Raw genomic sequence first — 19623 nt, forward strand, 5'->3', positions numbered from 1 at the left:
GGGGAGTGAATCACATGGTTTTAAAATTATTACTTTTTTGGTTTTGAAAACAAAGTGCGCAGCGGAAAATTAAACACTAAAAATAGAAACTTAGGCGATTTTACTTGGTCCGAAGTCTTTTGCAACTCCTACTCCAAGACCTAGGTCCCACAGACCTATCGATGGGTAATCCACTAATAACCTCTTGCAAAACCGTCGGAAGAGAGGATCGATTTTAATAAAAATCAGGACAAGTATAACACGCAACACTTTCCTTTTCTACAAAAATTAAGTATAGAATTTACTTTCGTTTCACAACACTTGTAGATGATCGGATCAGGTTCGGTGTTGGTCGACTTCTCAGTGATAGTCGAGCGCAATAGTGTCATAGCAGAGCAACAGCGCAAAGCTGGAGCAGTCAGAACGTCAAATAGACACATAGAAGCTTGTAATTGAAGTGATGTAAAAGCTTTGGTTGAATGCTTCTTTTATAGGGGATGGAAGGCGCCTTTCATAGCACTGAAGACACCTTCAATCTCAAAAGTTTATCCTGCAACTTCAACTCCTTATCGTCGTCGAAGTCTTCTATGTTATTTGACTGAAGGCGTCGGGAGCCTTCCATGAGCAGTACTCAAGGTGCCTTTTAAGCTCCTGATGGCGTCTCGTGTACTATTCACCAGAGGCATTTTATACTCCTTTTGTCCTACAAAATGTGTTATCCATCACAAAAATATCTATCCCTGCAAGATAAAATTAGTATAATAAAAATAAACAGTAATAATTAGTTCATGTCTTTCCAAGATTAGGAACTAGTCAAGGTCTCCATTTAGGTTTCTGAAATAAATTTAAATTGGACCGACGCCTAATGCCCTCTCAACCAGGATATGTCTTCACTGAGTCATTCTCCTTTAGTGACTTACCTCCACTTACCAAGTATAATGTTACCTCCTTGACCTTCAATCTGACCCACTATATCTTCTTGTCAAAATCGCACATCCGGACTTCACCGATCGGGAATCAAACATCCCGACCTCTTACCGGAATCGCACATCCAGACTTCAACCAATCAGGAATTGAACATCCTGACCTCCTGTCAGAATCCTACATCTGGACTTCACCAATCGGGAGTCACACATCTAGACTAGACTTTCTACCTAGTGTCTGGTCCTCTTGACCCGTTAAGTTAGTCAACCCTGCACACTCAGTAACAGGGTTAAATCACAAACACATCTAACTTTAATTCACTTATCATTCATCAAAACTCAGATTTGACCATTAATACCAACTGCACCAACATTAAGAACCCTTTGGTATTGTTGATGAGTAAATATGATAAGCCTAGACCCTTTAACAAACTTATGCCAAATTATCTTAAGGCTATAAACATTTCAGCAACTCATATCTCTCAATTTTGGTTGTGAAATCTGGATCTAAGGGCATGATTATATTCAAAAGGCTCTCAGAAGTATAATGCTCTAGGTTTGAAGAGATGTTAAAATTTCTAAAACTATTAATGAGTTTTGATCAAAACTCATTAATGACATTATAATATTTAGAATTTTAAAATCTTGATATGATCTAAATAAAAGAAGCCCTAGGAATATTTTTATGGTATTGGTGAATAAGTATAATAGGCCTAGGCTCTTTAATTTTTTTTACAAAAGATAAATGTATATAAAATAAAAAGTTGTACAATGTTATGGTACTGATGAATAAATAGAATAGGCGTAGGCTCTTTAATTTTTTTTTACAAAAGATAAATGTATATAAAGTAAAAAGTTGCACAATATTATCGCTAGATAGCTACTCATGTCTGACGATGGCTAAGCTCTTCAATGAACTTGTGTTAAATTGTCTAAAGATTGTGAAGATATCAAAGATCCACTTCTCTCAATCTAAGTTATAAAATTCAAATCTGACTCCCAAGAGCATAATAGTATTAGTTTAAAATGATTCTGATATTCCTAAGGCCATCAATAAAGAAATTTTGATCCAAGCTCACAAATAACCTTAACCACTTCAGAATACAATGCATTTCATTCCTTACATGATTCCAGGCGTAACCATTCTCTTACACATAGATTTCATAACATAAATAAAAAGTTGTGAGTTTTTAAAATCTACACTCCATTAAAACATTTATAATATCCTGCCCGTCAACTAATGAATTATGGACAATCAACTATTAATCACAATTTGAATATAATAAATTTAAGAACTCAACTGTTACATATTAATCGACTAATTATACATCATCAATCGACTGAGATACTATTTTATATATTACATAAAATTGCATATGCAGTTTAATAAAGTGCTGAAAATGAAATTGGCGTTTTGAGTAATTGCATTATAAAAATCAAACCAGTCAAGCTCTAAGTCACTAATTCAATAGACAAACCGGTAGATCAATTGATTAAACCGCATGCAAACTTAAGACTTGATCCAAGTTCATCAGCTAGATCATCCTAAATCCTTTTATAGAATTAAAAATTCATTAATTTTATGGAATGTTAAATAGAACAGATAAGAAACTGGAGAATATTCTGAGCAGGCCACACTATACTGCTTCCATCAAACAATTACATAGCCAAATGCAAGCTTGCTTTCTGTTCCATCCAGCTGAAACTTGCACAAGGAGCACATGCATTTGATAAATTCTGGCGCTAGCGACCATGGCGATGTCGTTTGTGTTTGATCACTTCGTACATATTCACGCTAATTATTCAGAAACGCCTTCAAAGAAAACGGTGGAGGACCATCCTGTAAATTAGGGGCTTGCAAGCGTAAGCATATAGGCAATAGATCTATGCAATAGTGAGTGGGAATGATAATTAGGGTAACTTACTGGAGAATATAACATGAAGTGACAAAAGAAATAGAAAAGATAATTGTCCAATACAAATTTAATGCCTTGAGGGATTAACTCCATCAAAAAAAGACAGCCTGGTGCACGAAGCTCCCGCTATACGGGGTCCTGAGGAAGAATCCATTATATGCAGTCTTACCCTGCTTTTTACAAGAGGTTGTTTCCAGGATTCGAATCCATGATCTTTTGGTCATAAAGCAACAACTTTATCGTTGCACCAAGGCTCCCCTTCAGGGATTAACTCCATGCTTAATATAAAGAACGATAGAAGCAATAGAACTAAACATCTCTTTGAGAATTCATATTTATTGGCTCACAATGAATGCTAAATATACTATACTAGTGCAAGTTAACAAGAAAAGAACTTACATTGTCCCATAACACAAATGGTGTGGGTTAGGAGGCCTCAACTAGTGGCGGAGTCCTGACGTCAACTGGATTTACTTGACCCCAGAAAAGTTTGAAATATATGAACAATGAACTTATATAAAAATTGTCTAGCCTCGACAAGGGGCAACATGGCAGAAGTCCCAAAACCTAGCATGAATATAACATAGGCTTCTGGTCTGAAGTAGTGGCTCTAAATGTGCGGACTTGACTAATAACATGTGCATGTAAGTATGGATATAATAAACAAAACATCAAGTAGGTAGGAGTTGGAAAAGGATTTAGTTGTTTTTCCAATTCAGGTAACATCGATTCAACAAAGAGAGGAGAAAAAAAAGGCAACGAGAAAATGGGGCTACAGTTCTAAAGATCATTTAATCTGCATAAAAATGAAACATTAAAAAAATTGTTGAGCTATTAGTGTACCACTATTATCCACTAACCTTACCAAGTTCTTGATGTAGAAAATGTCTAACCACCGTAACTTGCTGTATCAATCTTTCCATGGAAGAATAGCTTGGGAGATTAGCACAACCTAACATTAAACACAAGGTATATCCTTCATCATATATACTGAAAGATAGTACAAGAGAGAATTTTAAGACATAAAATACCAAGGATAGCTCTATTCAGACTATCTGCGACATTTTCTCGATATTCTGGGCTTAGAAGATGAAATATTGGAGATTTCTCAGGCTCCTCATAAGCAAAGAGTGTGACAAACTCCTAACAAAATGGAAAGGTAAGGACACTAAGTAATAATGAAGTTAGGAATGCGTACTGGTTAGGTTAGATCTTGATCATACTTTCAGTTTCTCAACATACTTTGCCGTATTTCCAAATGGTACGAGTTTGGTTTGAGCAAATTCCAATGCTTCATTGCTGCAACAGAATGATGACTCACTTGAAAACAATATACATTATGAATTACTATATATTATTAAAATATCTGTTACCTGTTTTTTGAGCGTACTAAGTCAATGAAGTGAAGGCTAAGTAGATCAAAGTGCAGATCCTTGTTATCCTCTAGCAAGTTGGGTACTAGCTGTTCTGTTAGCTCAATTGCTTTGAGAGCATTTCCCTCAACTGCATAATGGATAATTTCTGAAAATAATCAAAATACATGATGATCAGTGTATCAATATTTAATTTCATAGAGCATTTAAGAAAACTAAAATTGTTCTCAAATAGTAGGCGTACAAAAGAATCATGCAACAATCAAGATTAACGTAATTGGTTTTTATAAAGTTCATTTTGCTTTAATAGTCACACATTCAAACTAAAATGGGCAAATAAACCAGTCAGTATTGTTTAAAGTTAAGCCGCTAGGGAATTCCATAGGGATTTCCAGGCAAACAAATTTTAAAAAGTAATGTCACTCTTACTGTTTAAGACTATACCAGTTACAATCAGCATGAGAAGTCAATAGTATGTTTTAAATACTTCCTATATTTTTCTATGCCCAGAGCGCTTGAAATGTATATTTATTTGACATGGTTAACAGTTGAGCATTGAGGCTCCATGAGAAGCAAGACTCACAATTCTTAACTGTTGAGAAAATTTACTCTAATCAGATCCTTGGCTTCTTCATCTCCTCACGCTTATTAAGGTTTGAAAAATCAAAAACACTATCTCAATCAAGGAATATCTTAAATTATTACCGCTAACATTCCTGGATGAACTGGCGCATATTTGGCTCTACTATGTAGCTTCAATTTAAATTGAAATTCTGAATCATCTACAGGAAGAACAGGAAATTAAACTAATCAGAAATTTTTGTTTATTATATACATTCATTTCTTCCAAGAAACATTGTCATACTGAAAGTGAACTATTGGAGTATCTGATCCTGTGGAAGGTAGATGTAACTTGTAATCAATCAAGAATACATGTGTATAAAAACATATAATGTTTCCTGATGCAGGTGATATTGAAGCATTTTACCACACACAGATAAACAAAAGAATAATCACAGCATTATGAAGTTGATTTTAGAGCACTATGGTATGTGAGTACGACAATGATCTGCATCCAAGGTGATACTTTTAAATATCTACTACTTTTCCATTGCCTAACTCAAAAGCCATCTTCCTCTATGAATTGTTGTTATTTACTGATGTCGAATAAAAAGGATGTGATGCACAACCTCCAGCTTTGAGGCAAATCATACATGATTAAAACTAGTTTCCTATAGAATGCACATGGAGATTTAAGTTCTTGTCTGGTCCATGTTCTAACATCTTACATTCAATTCCACAGATATAGGCTAAATGAAAAGACATCCATCTTAGATTCCAGAATATTTATAATGCATGCATATATCACCTTAGCTTAAAAAGATTCTTCAGGCAAGAACATTAACATAATGGTTGTACAATGTGGATGATATTAGCATGTAACATGAAAATCATAAACTTTAAAGACAAGCTAAAAGTAGATAAATTTAGCAAGACACTAGGCATCCCAAAGAAAATATGATTATGTGTGGATACCCACTCTGGCAACAACATTTGACCTGGTGCTCTACTACCCACTCTTTATCTAGCTCCTCCATAATTGGACACCAACACATTGAGTCAGTCATCAATCCCTTATTAATCATAGAAAAAAAATTAAAACAGAAATATTAGACACCTAAATCCATACTCATGTTGGATACTCAAACTAAAGGTACTCATTAACCACTTGTCAAAAAAAATTAAGCTGAAGGAGAAAATTAACCACTCATAATAGGAAAGGACACAAGAATGGATGAATGGTTTGACAAACTCTGAAGGAGAAAAATTAGAATGAAAAAAATGTTACAAGGTACTAGTTTTGAACAAAGATGATTTGGTGAAATATGGGGTCAATGGAAGATAAACTTAGTGGAAACGACTACCAGACAACAAGCCTTGGTCCAGATAGAAGCTATTGGTCGGAAGAGTGCATTGCAGGCAATACCAACCACTGCAACAAAGATTTTCATTCATTCCCAGTTGAAGCATTTCACATTAGTAACAAGAGAATTTGCATAATCACTTGATCCATGATTATGCAATTGGTAGAGTAGATTTGTGAAAATCATGAATATTTGCTATAAAAAATTTGCATTATCCAGCCAGAAGCTAATCAAGAATCACAAGCTTAGTGCTATACAACTCATGTTCCTCAGTTGCTACTATATTGACTTCTCCATGAATTACCATTATCCACATCTCACTTCCAAAATAATTTGACCAACAGTCTAAAGAAAGAACAAATAAAATAATATCCCAGAATGCAAGGCCTAAATGTCTAAAATATATGTCAGATAAGTTGTAACTAATGTTACCTACTTTTTCGTTTATCCATGTCCACAAAATAATCAACAGGTTGGCTCATCCCAGTACAAGAAAGAAAAGTTTCTGCTGTCTCCTTAAAGCAATTGTGCATGAGATAAGACAAGATGATGCTATGAACATCACTGTCGCTGATTGGCTATAAATGAAAAGATGGGAAAAAATTTAGCACATGAAATTGTCAACAAAAGGATATACTTTTGCAGCTAAGAAGTTTTCAATCAACTAATTGATAGAAGATGGAAGGTAAAAGAAGAAAAGTCTAAATTATTTTAATGATAAATACCTACTCAAGTATTGGTTGAGATGAAGTAGAATTATAAAACAATGGGCTAGAGATATGCAAAGAACTAAAAACAAAAATTTTGTTTTTAAGACAAACCATTGTTAGCAATACAGGTGGCATTACAAGCATGAAGTCAAGATGCAAATAGAAGATAACAATTAGCATTAAGAAATTGATATACATATCACACTAAGCCTTACCAACAATATCAAATTTCATAAATTAAAGGCTATGATTATGGTTTACAAAAAATAATTGGGGCAAACATGAGTTGATGATGATGATGATGTTCTGAACTTGAGCAGTCCCAATACATGATGTTGTTATGGCGAAGCATACATATCCTCTCAATAAAATACATCGCATGAGTATCATCTTATCCCCCTTCTATAGATAAGTTGCACAGCCTTAATGGATGTCATAATGGGCCAAGATTGGTATGACATATTTCTAAAAGTTGGACCAGATTGATGACAAACGAAAAAAGAAAAATTTGCTTTTTCTTATTTTTGAAAGGAATCATAACCCATAAGGAAAAAAAACCCTGAAAATATTCGATGAAAGGCTGGTAGTAGCAAGCATGATCCAACAAGAACAAACAACCGTGAATTCCAGAAATTTAAGTCAGCAAAAGCATCCATGATATTTCATAAGATAAAATAAAGATTTAAAGATGTAAGTTCAGAAGGTCACTTCTGTTGCTTTTACTGCCACCAATAATAACCCCATTTAATATACCACATTCCAGCACCTACAAGAACATAACCAAACAACAATGCACAAGGATCATTAAGGGCATCTCCAATGCAAGGTTTTTAGACAAGTTTGTGAAACCAAAAAGTTGAACAAAAAAGCTCGAACCATTGTGAGCATGAGGTTTGAGGTTTTTAATTTAAGAAAATTCAAAACTGCTTTTTTTTCGAAATTAACCATGTGGGTGGGCCAGTAATTAATTAATAATGAGGCTTGAGATTTGTAGGGAGGTTTTTTGATTGTGGAGAGAGTAGTAGGTTTTATGCCTTTGATGTAGCATAGAGCTCTAATGATTGGAGATGCCCTGAGTCCGAGTCTTCTTGGCCCATAATGCACAGTGTAATTCATGGGTAATACTAATCAAAGAAGAATCTTCCAAGTAAACGCTATTGGTACTCACAGATATTTAAAACCAAGTCCTGACCCATGCAATGTGCAATAAAATTAAATCATCAGCTATCTTTGTCCTGCCTATTTGGGTTTAGCTATATGAATCTGTATACCTCCATTGAGCTCTATGCAAGAGAATATCACTAAGTGCAATAGTTTAATTACTATTCCTAAAAAGTTATATTTATTTGCATGATTTTAATTTAGTAGACTTCAACCCAAGTTCAGTTTATTTAATCAAAATGAGACTAATTGTGAAAATCTATTTAAAAATTACAACATTCCCATTATGGCAACAAAGAATAAAACTATCACTATCTTTTTGTCCTTTTCATACATCCAAGTATTTGATTGCCCCAAAGGGCTATGGGATTTTTTTAATACCAATTGGGGAGCACACGGCATGCCCCATGTAGACGGTCCATGAAGTTCGTAACTAAACTCACTACAAGATGCTTACCTAGCTAGCACTCAGATCCAAGATCCAACTCTACAACCTTGCAATTGGTCTTTAATTTAAGTATGCTAACATGTTGTATTTACATCTTATTCGCTTTAACATTCTCTTCTATTTTAAGTATCTTCATACCCTTTTTCATTAGGTAAGTTAAGTGGGGTTCATCTTGGTGAAATGCAAATCAAATTTTCCTTGCTTGATTGTGTGTAATTGTCAAGCCCAAGAGTCAGGTTAATCGTCCAAAAAAAAAATGGAAGCTGTAATTGTTTGATTTTGTTATGGTTAATTTTCCTGGGCCACTTGTCAATTATCTTATATACTTGATTTGTAATTAAAATTAATATATGAAAACTTTCCATTTATTAGAGAGAAGAAACAGAAAGGAAAATGGTAGCATCTAGCAAACATAGATAAAATAACTGAGGGTAATTACAAATACTAAATTGTAAATGATGAAATGAGATAGGTTCTAATGCACAAATGCCATATGTGACCTAGAGAATGACTCTCAATGTCAATGGTGTTAATAGTCAAACAAACATACGCAAATAAAATGACACATGTATCAAAATTATTCGACTATGGCTTACAAATTGATATCCATAAATATTCATATAAGGCAATAATTTTAATTCTTAGTGATGCTCAAATGCAAAGTTGGTGACGGTATAAGCGGAAAGCTTTTGAACATAGATTTTAACATACATTATAGACATACGACTAATTGACAAGTTTGATTCAGTAACCATGAGAAGAAATCAAGGATATACTGCAGGTAATATACACGTAAGAGTGTGTTTTGATGGATAGAATTTCACTTTACATCGTTTCTATTATGTTTTTTTTCTTCATAAAAGAGAAGAAAAACCAAGTGGATGCTGGATGCATGAAGTGGTTCTCTCTGTATGGTGAAGTACGATGAGTTTCTCAGGAAAAATTTATTAAGTTATAACCAACTGACCTCAACAGAACAAGATATAGTGTAATGCACGGTATTAACAAACTGTTAGTTTGATTCAAGCAAGAGAAAACCAAATAAATGTCACATTTCTTTGAGTTACCATTGTTGCTTGCTGGATTTCATCCATTCTGACCAAAAAGAAAAACACGAGGCTGATTCCTATTCTTATTTTCCCTAGATATCGGCTATGTGGGGAAATCATCTGGAAGAAATTAAAACAAACACGCTGTCTAACACGTGCATCAAGCAGAGAAAAAACAAAAGGAAGGGGAAAATAAGATGGAACAGAAGGGCTCGCAAGAAATAAGAACAGGGATGGAGGCAGCGGGATCAGAGCCAGGAAGAGAGCCAAGGAGAAGGGAGAAGAAAAGGAGGGGGAAGTTCTTACGTTTGTCGACTCCATCGCTACCCTTAACCAGTTGCGATCAGGGTCAGTTGTCCCCTCCGCCATCGGCGCTCTCGCCGTCGACGAGTTCCCGTGGCCGACTAATCTGCTCAAACTCGCCGAACCCCGGAAGAGGAGAGAGACGCCGCTTCCCTAAATCACCTATAAGATAACGAAATTGCAAATGCGATGCGATAATAATATTGGACAATGTTTTTTTTAATTAAAAAATTAAAATTATCGTGTCATTGTCACGCAAATTTCAGGAGGGAAAATTACTCAGAAAAAGTTTTGTTTCTGCTTTTTACATACAGTCATACACACTTTACTGATGTACTTAATTACCTTTTAGTTTTTTTTTATAGATATAAAAATTTAAATAGAGATATAATTTTTTTAAATTCAGTATATTTAGATTAAAATTTAATATATATTTTATTAAAATAGTCATGACTCTTTTTCTATTTAATCAATTAATTAAGAATTCATATTAATCGATTAATTTAGGATGTATTAACCAATCGATTCAACTTAACTAATAAAATTTTCAATCAATTGTCAGATGAAAAAAAATACGATTTAATTGAATGAAAAATATATTAAATTCTTTTTTAATCATCATGAATTTAAGAGAATTCATATCTTCTTTTAGATTTTTTATCTATAAAAAATATAAAGATAATTAAGTAAATGAGTATTTATTATGTTTAGTTAGAGAGTAAGAATAAAAAAATTTTTATAAGGAGACTAAGGATAAAATTTAAATTATGGTTGGGAATTTTTCACTACTCATTTCCGAATGACGCACATCATTTCAAAATTCCCAATAAAACGTATCAATATTTTATTATTTTCTAAAATGCCCCCTTAATTATAATTTTACACCTTTTATGCAGGGTATACAACTTCTCTTTCTCTTTTCTCATTCCTCTTAAATTAAATTAAATTAAACTTTAATAAACAATCCTCTAAATTTATTTATTTTTATTTTTATTTTTAAAAATTTAATAAAAATATAAAAAGAAGGCTAATAAAAATCAAAAACATTTTTTCCTATTTTTTAATATCTTTAATTTTTTTAATATGTAATTATAAAAGAGTAAAAAATAAAAATAAAATTAATAACAAGAATTGATTTTATTAAAAAAATAATTAAAAATAAAAAATACTTTGGTACTAGTTTGAAAAATCACTGTGGTACTAGTCTTCAAAAATTAGTACTACAGTGTTCTAAAATTTTCAAATCGCTTTGAGCATTATTGGGGGACTTTTAAACAATAAATGATAGCTTATTTAGATTCATGTTCACCTAATAAATCTACTGAAGTTGGAATGAACCTGATCCAAGCTCTCTTAGTCCATCAATAGATTTCGATCGAAACTCATTGATGGATCTAGACAACTTGAATTCCTAAAATTTTATAATGAGATAGAAGTGTGAAGGTAGATATAGTGAGAAATCTTGATCCTGAGTCTCCTACTCAAAATTATAGACCCATGTCAATTTGCACAATGACTAAAACTTTCTAAACCTTTTGAACAATGCTAGAAATCCTTTATAATGATAACAGAGGCCATATTTGGACTCTTGGGCACTACAGAAACCTACATGAGTTGGAATGAACCTGATTAGAGCTTTTTAAATTCATCAATAGGTTTTGATCAAAATTCATTAATGGAGCTAGATGACTTGGATTTCTAAATTTTTATAATGAGACAAAAATGTAGACTGGGGAGTGTGGAGTGTGTAGAAGGTAGATATTATAAGAAATCTTGATCCTGAGTCTCCTATATGAAGTTATAATCTCGTGTCAATTTGCATAAAGTCTGAAAGTTTCTAAACTTTTTAAGCAATGTTGGAAATCCTTTACGATGATAATAGAGGGCACATTTGGACTCCTAGGCACTGTAAAAACCTATATGAATTGGAATGAGCCTAATCAGAGCTTTCTAAATCTATCAATGGGTTTTGATCGAAACTCATTGATGCATCTAGGGTATTTGGATTGTTAAAATTTTTCCATGAGATTTAAGAGGTTAGTGTGTAGAAGGTATATATGGTGTCCAATCTTGATCCTAATACGTAAGTGAAGTTATGGTCGTATGCCAACTAGCACAAACTATGGTGCTAGTTTTTGAAGACTAGCACAACAGTGTTGGTTCCGATCACACACTATGGTATTGGTTTCTGAAGATTAGCACCACTATGGTGTTGGTCTTCAGAAACCAACACCGCAGTCTGTGTTAATTGATACACGATCATAACTTTTCCTACATGTATTAGGACCAGGATTGGACACCATATATACACACTCCACACTTTCATCTCATTGTAAAATTTTAGAATTCAAGTTGTCTGTGTCCATTAATGGATTTCATTCAAAACTCATTGATGAACTTAGAGAATTATGATCAAACTTATTCCAACTTCTATAGGTTTATACAGTTCCCTGGAGTCTAAGGGTGCCCTCCGTTATCATCATAAAAGATTCTCAGCATTGCACAAAAAATTTAGAAAGTTTTAGACTTTGTGTTAATTGATACAGGCTTATAACTTCATACAGGAGACTCATAACCAAGATTTCTCATCATATCTACCTTCTACACACTTCGCACTTTCATCTTATTATAAAAATTTAGAAATTCAAGTCATCTAGGTCCATCAATGGATTTTGGTCAAAACTCATTGATGGGCGTAGAGAGTTATAATTAAACTCATTCCAATTCCTCTAGGTTTCTACAGTGCCCTAGAATCCAAGGGTGCCCTCTGTTATCATTATAAATTATTCACAATATTGCTTAAATGGTTTAGAAAGTTTCAGACTTTGTGTCAATTGGCACGGATATATAACTTCATGTCACTACAACAAAAACCTTCATAGACATCGGTTTTCCACCGGTGTCTATTTCATTTTCGACCGATGTCTATGAAGTCGATGTTAAAAGTCTGCCATTTTAGACATCGGGTTAAAACCGGTGTAATATCACTTAACGACACCGATCTTCGAATCGGTTATTAACCGGTGTAGTATCACTTAACGACACCGTTTCATCAACGGTATAAAACCGATGTAATATTGTATGTTAATAACACCAGTTTTGGCAGCGGTAAATGACCGATGTAATATTAGTTAATAACACCGGTTTTGCAGCGGTGGAAAACCGATGTAATATGTATATTTTTTAACAGCACAAATTTGATTTCCGAAACAATGAAAAACCGACAATAACAAAAAAAAATATACAAATATTCACAAATTATACAAATATTCTTCATTCAATAATATTCATAAAATATACAAATATTCACAAATTATATAAATAATCTTCTTACAACAATATCCATAAAATACCCAAACATTCTTTTTACATCAAAAGCTAGCTAATAGATATCAAAATCAAAGTAGAACATTCTTTTAACACATCAAGGTAGAACCGCACTTCAAATGTAATCTAGCATGCATTCAGCCCACTCGAACCGCACTTCATCAATTTCAACTCTGGAGTACTTGAGATTTGTAAACTATAAAAACACATAAATCCACCATATGTCAAATAACTAAACCAAATGTGTACATGTATCAAATAAAATAGAATACTGAGTTTTTAAAGGCTGCTGTGGAAGATAACGAATATAACATAGAATCTAAAACTTTCATATATGACACTTAGTATATGCTGCTTAGAATATAACATAGATAATTTGCTCCTTCTAATTCAAGTGTACAGATTGATAAGAACCGACAACATCATACAACAACTTACTAGGCATGATAATGGTTGAACAAAGAAATATGACTATACAACAAATCCAGTGAAGGAAGCATAGAAGAACAAAGCTACCTCTGATGAAGAGATATACTATTTATTGTACTACCTCTGATGCCATCTTGGTATCCTGAATATCCTGCACTAAGCCCCCTATTTTCTGTGATTTCTGCTACCAACCACAGCAGCAAGGAATGCGGCAAGAAGGCAGCTGCCTCCTTAGTTCAGCACCCAAAACAGCAAGTTAGAGCTTCCTTTTGGGTCCATTCAATAGTAAGTAAAAACAGGAGTTTCAGGGAATAATGCAGTTAAGATGTAATGTACAAGATTAAACTGAAAAGAAATACTTCTTAACCATAACGCCAGATTAATGAAACAGGGAAATGGTTTTTCAACGTTAGGCAACCATATACATCACAGCAAGACCATAATAGATGATGCCATTAATTTGAATGTTTAAGACAAATCATTCTGATTTACCTTATTTCTTTGAGACATCCATTTTGACCAAAACACACAACATTCATCATTGTGGTTTTTCAACGATTATCCCAATAGCTATCCAAATTGGTGTCTAAGGGCACATCAAACAGTACCTTGTATTCTTAGACATAATATCAATTCATCCTAGAACTATTCTGATATTTCTCCAAACGAGAAGAAAGAAATCAGGAAAAGAACTTCTCACTTAACTAGCAAACAAGACAGATTAGCTATTCAGTTAGGCATATTACATTGAGAAAGTGTAAGGCCCAAGCACAAGTGTGTCTACATCCTCCTACTAAAAAAAATTCCACCACACAAGAAAAATCATTAATGATGGAGGAGCACTCATTTTTCCAATTTGTTTTTAACATTGCTATTTAAGGATAGCAATAGCAATTTTTTACCCAGAAATTGAGAAATTGCTTGTCTTGTCATTAATATGTGATATACGATAAAGGATGTTAAATATCCTGCAACAAATAGACTTATCATTTACAAGGCAAAACATGAATGAGTTAACTATATAGATGTTTTTTTTAAAAAAAAAAAACGAATGCCCATAACAGATTAAATAAGGATTAACATACATCATCAGCTTGGAAGTGGAGACATCTGAATATTTTCTTTTGAAGTTCTCCCTCTAATCCTGGCTGAGAATCTTGAGGACCTCTTCTAAATCTCCCAAGTGAAGTTGCTTCAAAAATACCTAATCATAATTTAACATGATCATGATCAAAGAAACAAGAGAGACAAAGCGGGATTGGCTGTTTAACTTCATACATGTCAACTATGTGTACTGAGCATGCCAGCATGACACCAGAATGATAAGTAACCTTCAATGTTATCATCATCATCAAGCCTTATTTGTCCTAAGAACACATAAGCAGCAAAGCAAAACTATACACACCTCTTAAGTGCTGGTTATAAGAAGAGAAAGAACACATCCTCTTAAGTTTCTCAAGGAGTGTAACCAGATCAAAGCAAAACTATACACACCAACCATATTAATCAAGACATCCTAGTGAAATATCCCAGAATGGTCTAGGTACAATGGAACATGTGAATGTTGAGTAAAGGATATGCAAACACGAGGATAAACACATCATTAGTAATTCATGACCCTCAAAGCTACGGCTATAAGTTGGTTGCCCTCTTTCCTTTGTATGTCCAAATACCATCAAATATCAGACATGAAATGTGTTAAATTAAATTGTACTATTCTTGATCCTGAACAAATATCAGATTTTCAATTTTCATGATGACTATACACAAATGATATAAGAAACAACTATGTTGCTCTGGGTGCTAAATAATTTAACAAAGAAAAATATTTATCAAAATACACAGCTAAATTCATTGCCTAAGTACCTTGGAAAATACAAATGTTATATTGTGCCTATGACTATGGTGCTGGAACACAATCACGACATTGCTAAGTAGCTTGATTCATTGTTCTTGATCATGCATATCTTTGAACATATATGATTCACATTACACAAGTCAGATCATTATAAATACAACCCGAAACAAGTGTGCATTCTCTGCCAACCAACTTAAAGCACAAAAGAGAAAATCCATATGAATACTGTAAACAATACAAGGATAGCCTTGTATATAACCCACCAACCTATTGGACCATGGATCATCAAGACCTTGTCCAGTTTCTAATCACTACAGAAGCAGCAACTCATGACACTACATGCAATGTCAAAATGGAATATATTATAACAAGAGAGAAGAGGAAGCATACCGAATCCCAAAATTGAAGAACAAATCACAAAACCCAAAAGGGAAAAATCCATTAGATATAAGATTTCCATAATAATAATGCATACTCCAGAAATCATTAGATGCCTTGGAGAAGAAAAAACAAGATGCAACCTGCAAATGTTCAACCACACGTAAGTGTAAACATGCATTAACATTAGTTAAGACAAAGCTCAGGAAGAGAGGGATCATTGATCAGTAACAAGAAAGACATCCAGCATAGAACCATTATATTGGCATTCATCGTTCAGCCACAGATCCTCCAAGTAACTTAGGATATCTTTACTATACTTGACTCTGCCATAATCAATAATGCATGTAGTATAAAAGCAATTAAATAGTATAAAGACATGGTAGTCATATCATTGATCTTAGCATGTTCGATTCAGAATAAGCTATTTTCGAGTTAAGGAACTTACCACCCAAATGACAAAGCTATTTCTGCTCTAAGAATTTCACGAGTGGAACTTCATAAAGCTTGACTGCCTTCTCATTATCAATGCCTGCATCAACACTCTTATTAAATGTTTCATTTGCTTGACATAACACTAGAAGAAAGATACTTTCTTTGGAGAACAAAATGGCTTAAACTAGAGATGATTAATCACTTTTAATCGTTGATTTAGTTTCAGTGTTTCATATCTGGTCTCTTTGGTGCAGGAAGTAATACAGAGTGGAAAAGGTTTATACAATATAGCAAACAAGTTATCTAAGAACTTGCAAAATGGAAAACCTCAACCAACAAATATTGATCACTTGACCCAAAACTCTGATCATTGTAATATCCAACATAAAATAGCATTAAAAACACATTAACAGATAGATGATCAAGCAGCATAGATTCAGTGTTTCATATCTGGCCCCTTTGGTGAAGGAATTCAAATGTACGCATGGGGTACTGAACTAAAGATACTACGGAGTGGAAAAGGTTTATACAATCTAGCAAAAAAGTTGTCTACGAACTTGCAAATGGAAAACACCAAAAATATTGATCACTCGACAGAAAACTATGATAATCGTGATAACCAACATCAAAAAATCACATTTATTATATTCAACACCTTGTACTTGGCAACCTCCTCGCTAACTTCCTTAAGATCACCCTTTGTGAATATCAATCCCACATTCCCCTGAATCAGTCAAGGATAATTACTAAATAGCTAAATGATTGATTCATGGAGGAACTAAAGATGAGGAAATGGGAAATGGCGAAGAGTGCGTACGACGAGAAGGGGGAGGAGGTTGAGGAAGTCCTTGTTGCCGGTCTTCTCGGTGTGGAAGCAGATGCAGCAGCGGATGAGGGTGTTCTTGCCCATGAGGATGACGGAGTCGCCGCGGAGGCCCCTGCGGATGCTTTGGAGCTGGTTGGACCCAACATTGTCGGCGGCGGTGATTAGGACCTTCCCGTACTCGTCCAGAAGCGAGCACAACTTCTTGTCGTAGCGGACCTTCTTCTCCGCTTTCGAGAGCTTCACCACCATCTCGATCTAGCTCCGGGCGACGCAATGGGAGACGGAGAAAGGACAGAGATGGAGGGACAAAGAGTCCGAGCCGCCCTTTGCGCTGCGATTCACCCCGGAGCGCGATTAGCAGCAAGAGAGATTAGCAGGACGCGATTAGCAGCAAGAGAAATGGGGCGGCCATCCTTTTGCCGGTCATAATGAAGGGAAGGAGGAGCGAGCGACCTCGGATGGGGATCTGAGAGAGGAGATCCCCATCTCTCAGATCAGCGGCGAGCTCCTCGTGGATGCGTGTGGCTTCCCGGTGGGAGCGGCCGGGAAGTGAGTGCGAGAAGTGGAAGGACTGCCCCCATCCCCACTCGTAGATGTCTGTGACGAGGTTGTAGAAGGTGTCGACGAAGGCAGGGACGTTATCATCATCGGGCGCGGCGGCAATGCCCTCCTTGGAGCGGAGAAAGAAGGACAAGTACTGCTTGTACTTGTCCTGCACCTTATCCTGCATGATCAATCTCATCTTAAGGTTCACTGCCCGCTTGCCTTTCACTTCCGTCGAGCCCATCACCCACACGAACCAGTAGACCGCGATAGCGCCGACGACGGCCGCCGTCCACATCGCCGTCAAGAGATCCATTGCTCGTCTTTCAAATGGTATCTCCTAAAAGGAGGATGCAGAGGATTAGGGTTTCGATTTATTGTGGGTGAGGAGAATCCCAAAAGAAAGGGCGCTACGAAAGTCCGCCAAAATTTTGGTTCATAGACACCGGTTTTAAAAACCGCGGTTAAAATCGATATCTATTAATGAAAAAAAGGCGCTCAAAGACATCGGCTAAAAAAACCGATCTCTATGAGCGGAAATCTGCGCTGATAGACACCGGTTTTTGGAAAAACCGGTGTAAAATACTCAAAGACATCGGTTTTTGCTTAAAACCGTTGTTGTTCCACTGATGTAGGGTTTTTGTTGTAGTGTGTAGAAAACTCAGAACCAGGATTTCTCACTATATCTCTCTTCTACACATTCCACACTTCCATTTTATTGTAAAATTTTAGAATTCCAAGTCATCTAGGTTCATCATTGAGTTTCAGTCAAAATCTATTGATGAATGGAACCCATTGATAGACTTAGAGAGCTTTGATCAAATTCATTCCTACTTATGTAGGTTTTTACAGTGCCAAGGAGTCAAAATGTGTCCTCTGTTATCATTGTAAAAGATTTTCAGCATTGCTTAAGAAAGTTTCAGACTTTGTACAAATTATTACGACCATATAACTTCGTGTAGGAGACTCAGGATCAAGATTTTTTGCCATATCTACCTTCTACACATTCTATACTTCCATTTCATTATAAAGTTTCAGAAATCCAAGTCATCTAGGTCCATCAATAAGTTTAATCAAAATATAATAATGGATCTAAAAAACATCGATCGGGCTCATTTTAACTTCAGTGGATTTATTAGATGAACATGAGTCTAAATAAGCTCTCTTTTATTATTTTAAAGTCCTCCCGGAAATTGTTAAAAATAATTTAAAATTTTCATAATACTATGTTGTTGGTCTTAAAAAACCAGCACCACTATGGTGCTAGTAAAACCAGCACCAAAGTATTTTTTATTTTATTAATAAAATCAACTCTTTTATTATTTTTTTTTATTTTTACTCTTTTATAATTACATATTAAAAAATTAAAGATATTAAAAATCAAGGGAAAAATACTTTTAATGTTTTATTAACCTTCTTTTTATATTTTTATATTTTTATATTTTTAATATTTTTTATTAAATTTTTTAAATTAAAAATAAATAAATTTAGAAAATTAGTTATTAAATTTAAATAGTGTTTAATTTAATTTAGGAGGAAATAGAAAAGAGGAAAGAGAAGTTGAATGCATGTAAAATAGAGGGGGAAAAGTTCAATGCATGTAGAGGGGTAAAATTATAATTTGGTGTACCTCTTGAGAATAATGAAATACTGGTAGGTCTTTTGGGAATTTTAAAACTTTATGTGTGCCCTTTGAGAGTTTGCCATTTTTTAAAAAAATATTTCCATTTAACTATCTTTTGTAGCTAGTGGCGGATCTAGGGGGAGCGGGGGTGTGCTTGAGCACCCCCTTGCTCCTGGAAAATTCCACTAGTATGCTACAGTCCGAGGGGCAGAGAGAAGGAAGACAAGCTCTAGCTCCCTTCTTTGAACACCCTCTTCCTTTTTTGTCTGAATCCGCCACTGTTTGTAGCTCTAAAATGTTATAAAAGTTGGGCTCAACCTAATTGAATAATTTGTTAAAATGAGTGTTAATCCAAAAAAAAAATCAATCAAATGGTACCATTGAATTTTAGACTTAAAATGATTATACAACATGAA

At 34.5% G+C, this 19623-nt stretch overlaps 2 protein-coding genes across 3 annotated transcripts; both read right to left on the reverse strand.

The window, feature by feature from the left end:
• Window positions 1-2455: 2455 nt before the first annotated feature.
• Window positions 2456-9962, reverse strand: LOC122001336 (glucose-induced degradation protein 8 homolog). Of its 2 annotated transcripts, none has more exons than XM_042556037.1 (7): window positions 9791-9962; window positions 6553-6694; window positions 4192-4339; window positions 4042-4117; window positions 3850-3961; window positions 3684-3770; window positions 2456-2742 (listed from the first exon to the last, which is right to left on the reverse strand). In XM_042556037.1, the coding sequence occupies exons 1-7, from the start codon at window positions 9851-9853 to the stop codon at window positions 2702-2704; spliced, it is 669 nt and encodes a 222-aa protein (XP_042411971.1). In that variant the 5' UTR covers window positions 9854-9962; the 3' UTR covers window positions 2456-2701. The 2 variants fall into 2 exon arrangements, with proteins under 2 accessions (XP_042411971.1, XP_042411970.1); XM_042556036.1 differs by having other exon boundaries at window positions 3679-3770.
• Window positions 9963-14502: 4540 nt separating this feature from the next.
• LOC121999350 (60S acidic ribosomal protein P0-like) lies at window positions 14503-17289 on the reverse strand. The gene is made up of 6 exons (XM_042554041.1): window positions 17032-17289; window positions 16870-16938; window positions 15877-15922; window positions 14839-14910; window positions 14629-14747; window positions 14503-14511 (listed from the first exon to the last, which is right to left on the reverse strand). The coding sequence occupies exons 1-6, from the start codon at window positions 17287-17289 to the stop codon at window positions 14503-14505; spliced, it is 573 nt and encodes a 190-aa protein (XP_042409975.1).
• Between the last annotated feature and the right edge of the window lie 2334 nt (window positions 17290-19623).

The sequence above is a fragment of the Zingiber officinale genome, chromosome 7A, assembly GCF_018446385.1.
Source record: "Zingiber officinale cultivar Zhangliang chromosome 7A, Zo_v1.1, whole genome shotgun sequence".
Classification (NCBI taxonomy): Eukaryota; Viridiplantae; Streptophyta; class Magnoliopsida; order Zingiberales; family Zingiberaceae; genus Zingiber; species Zingiber officinale.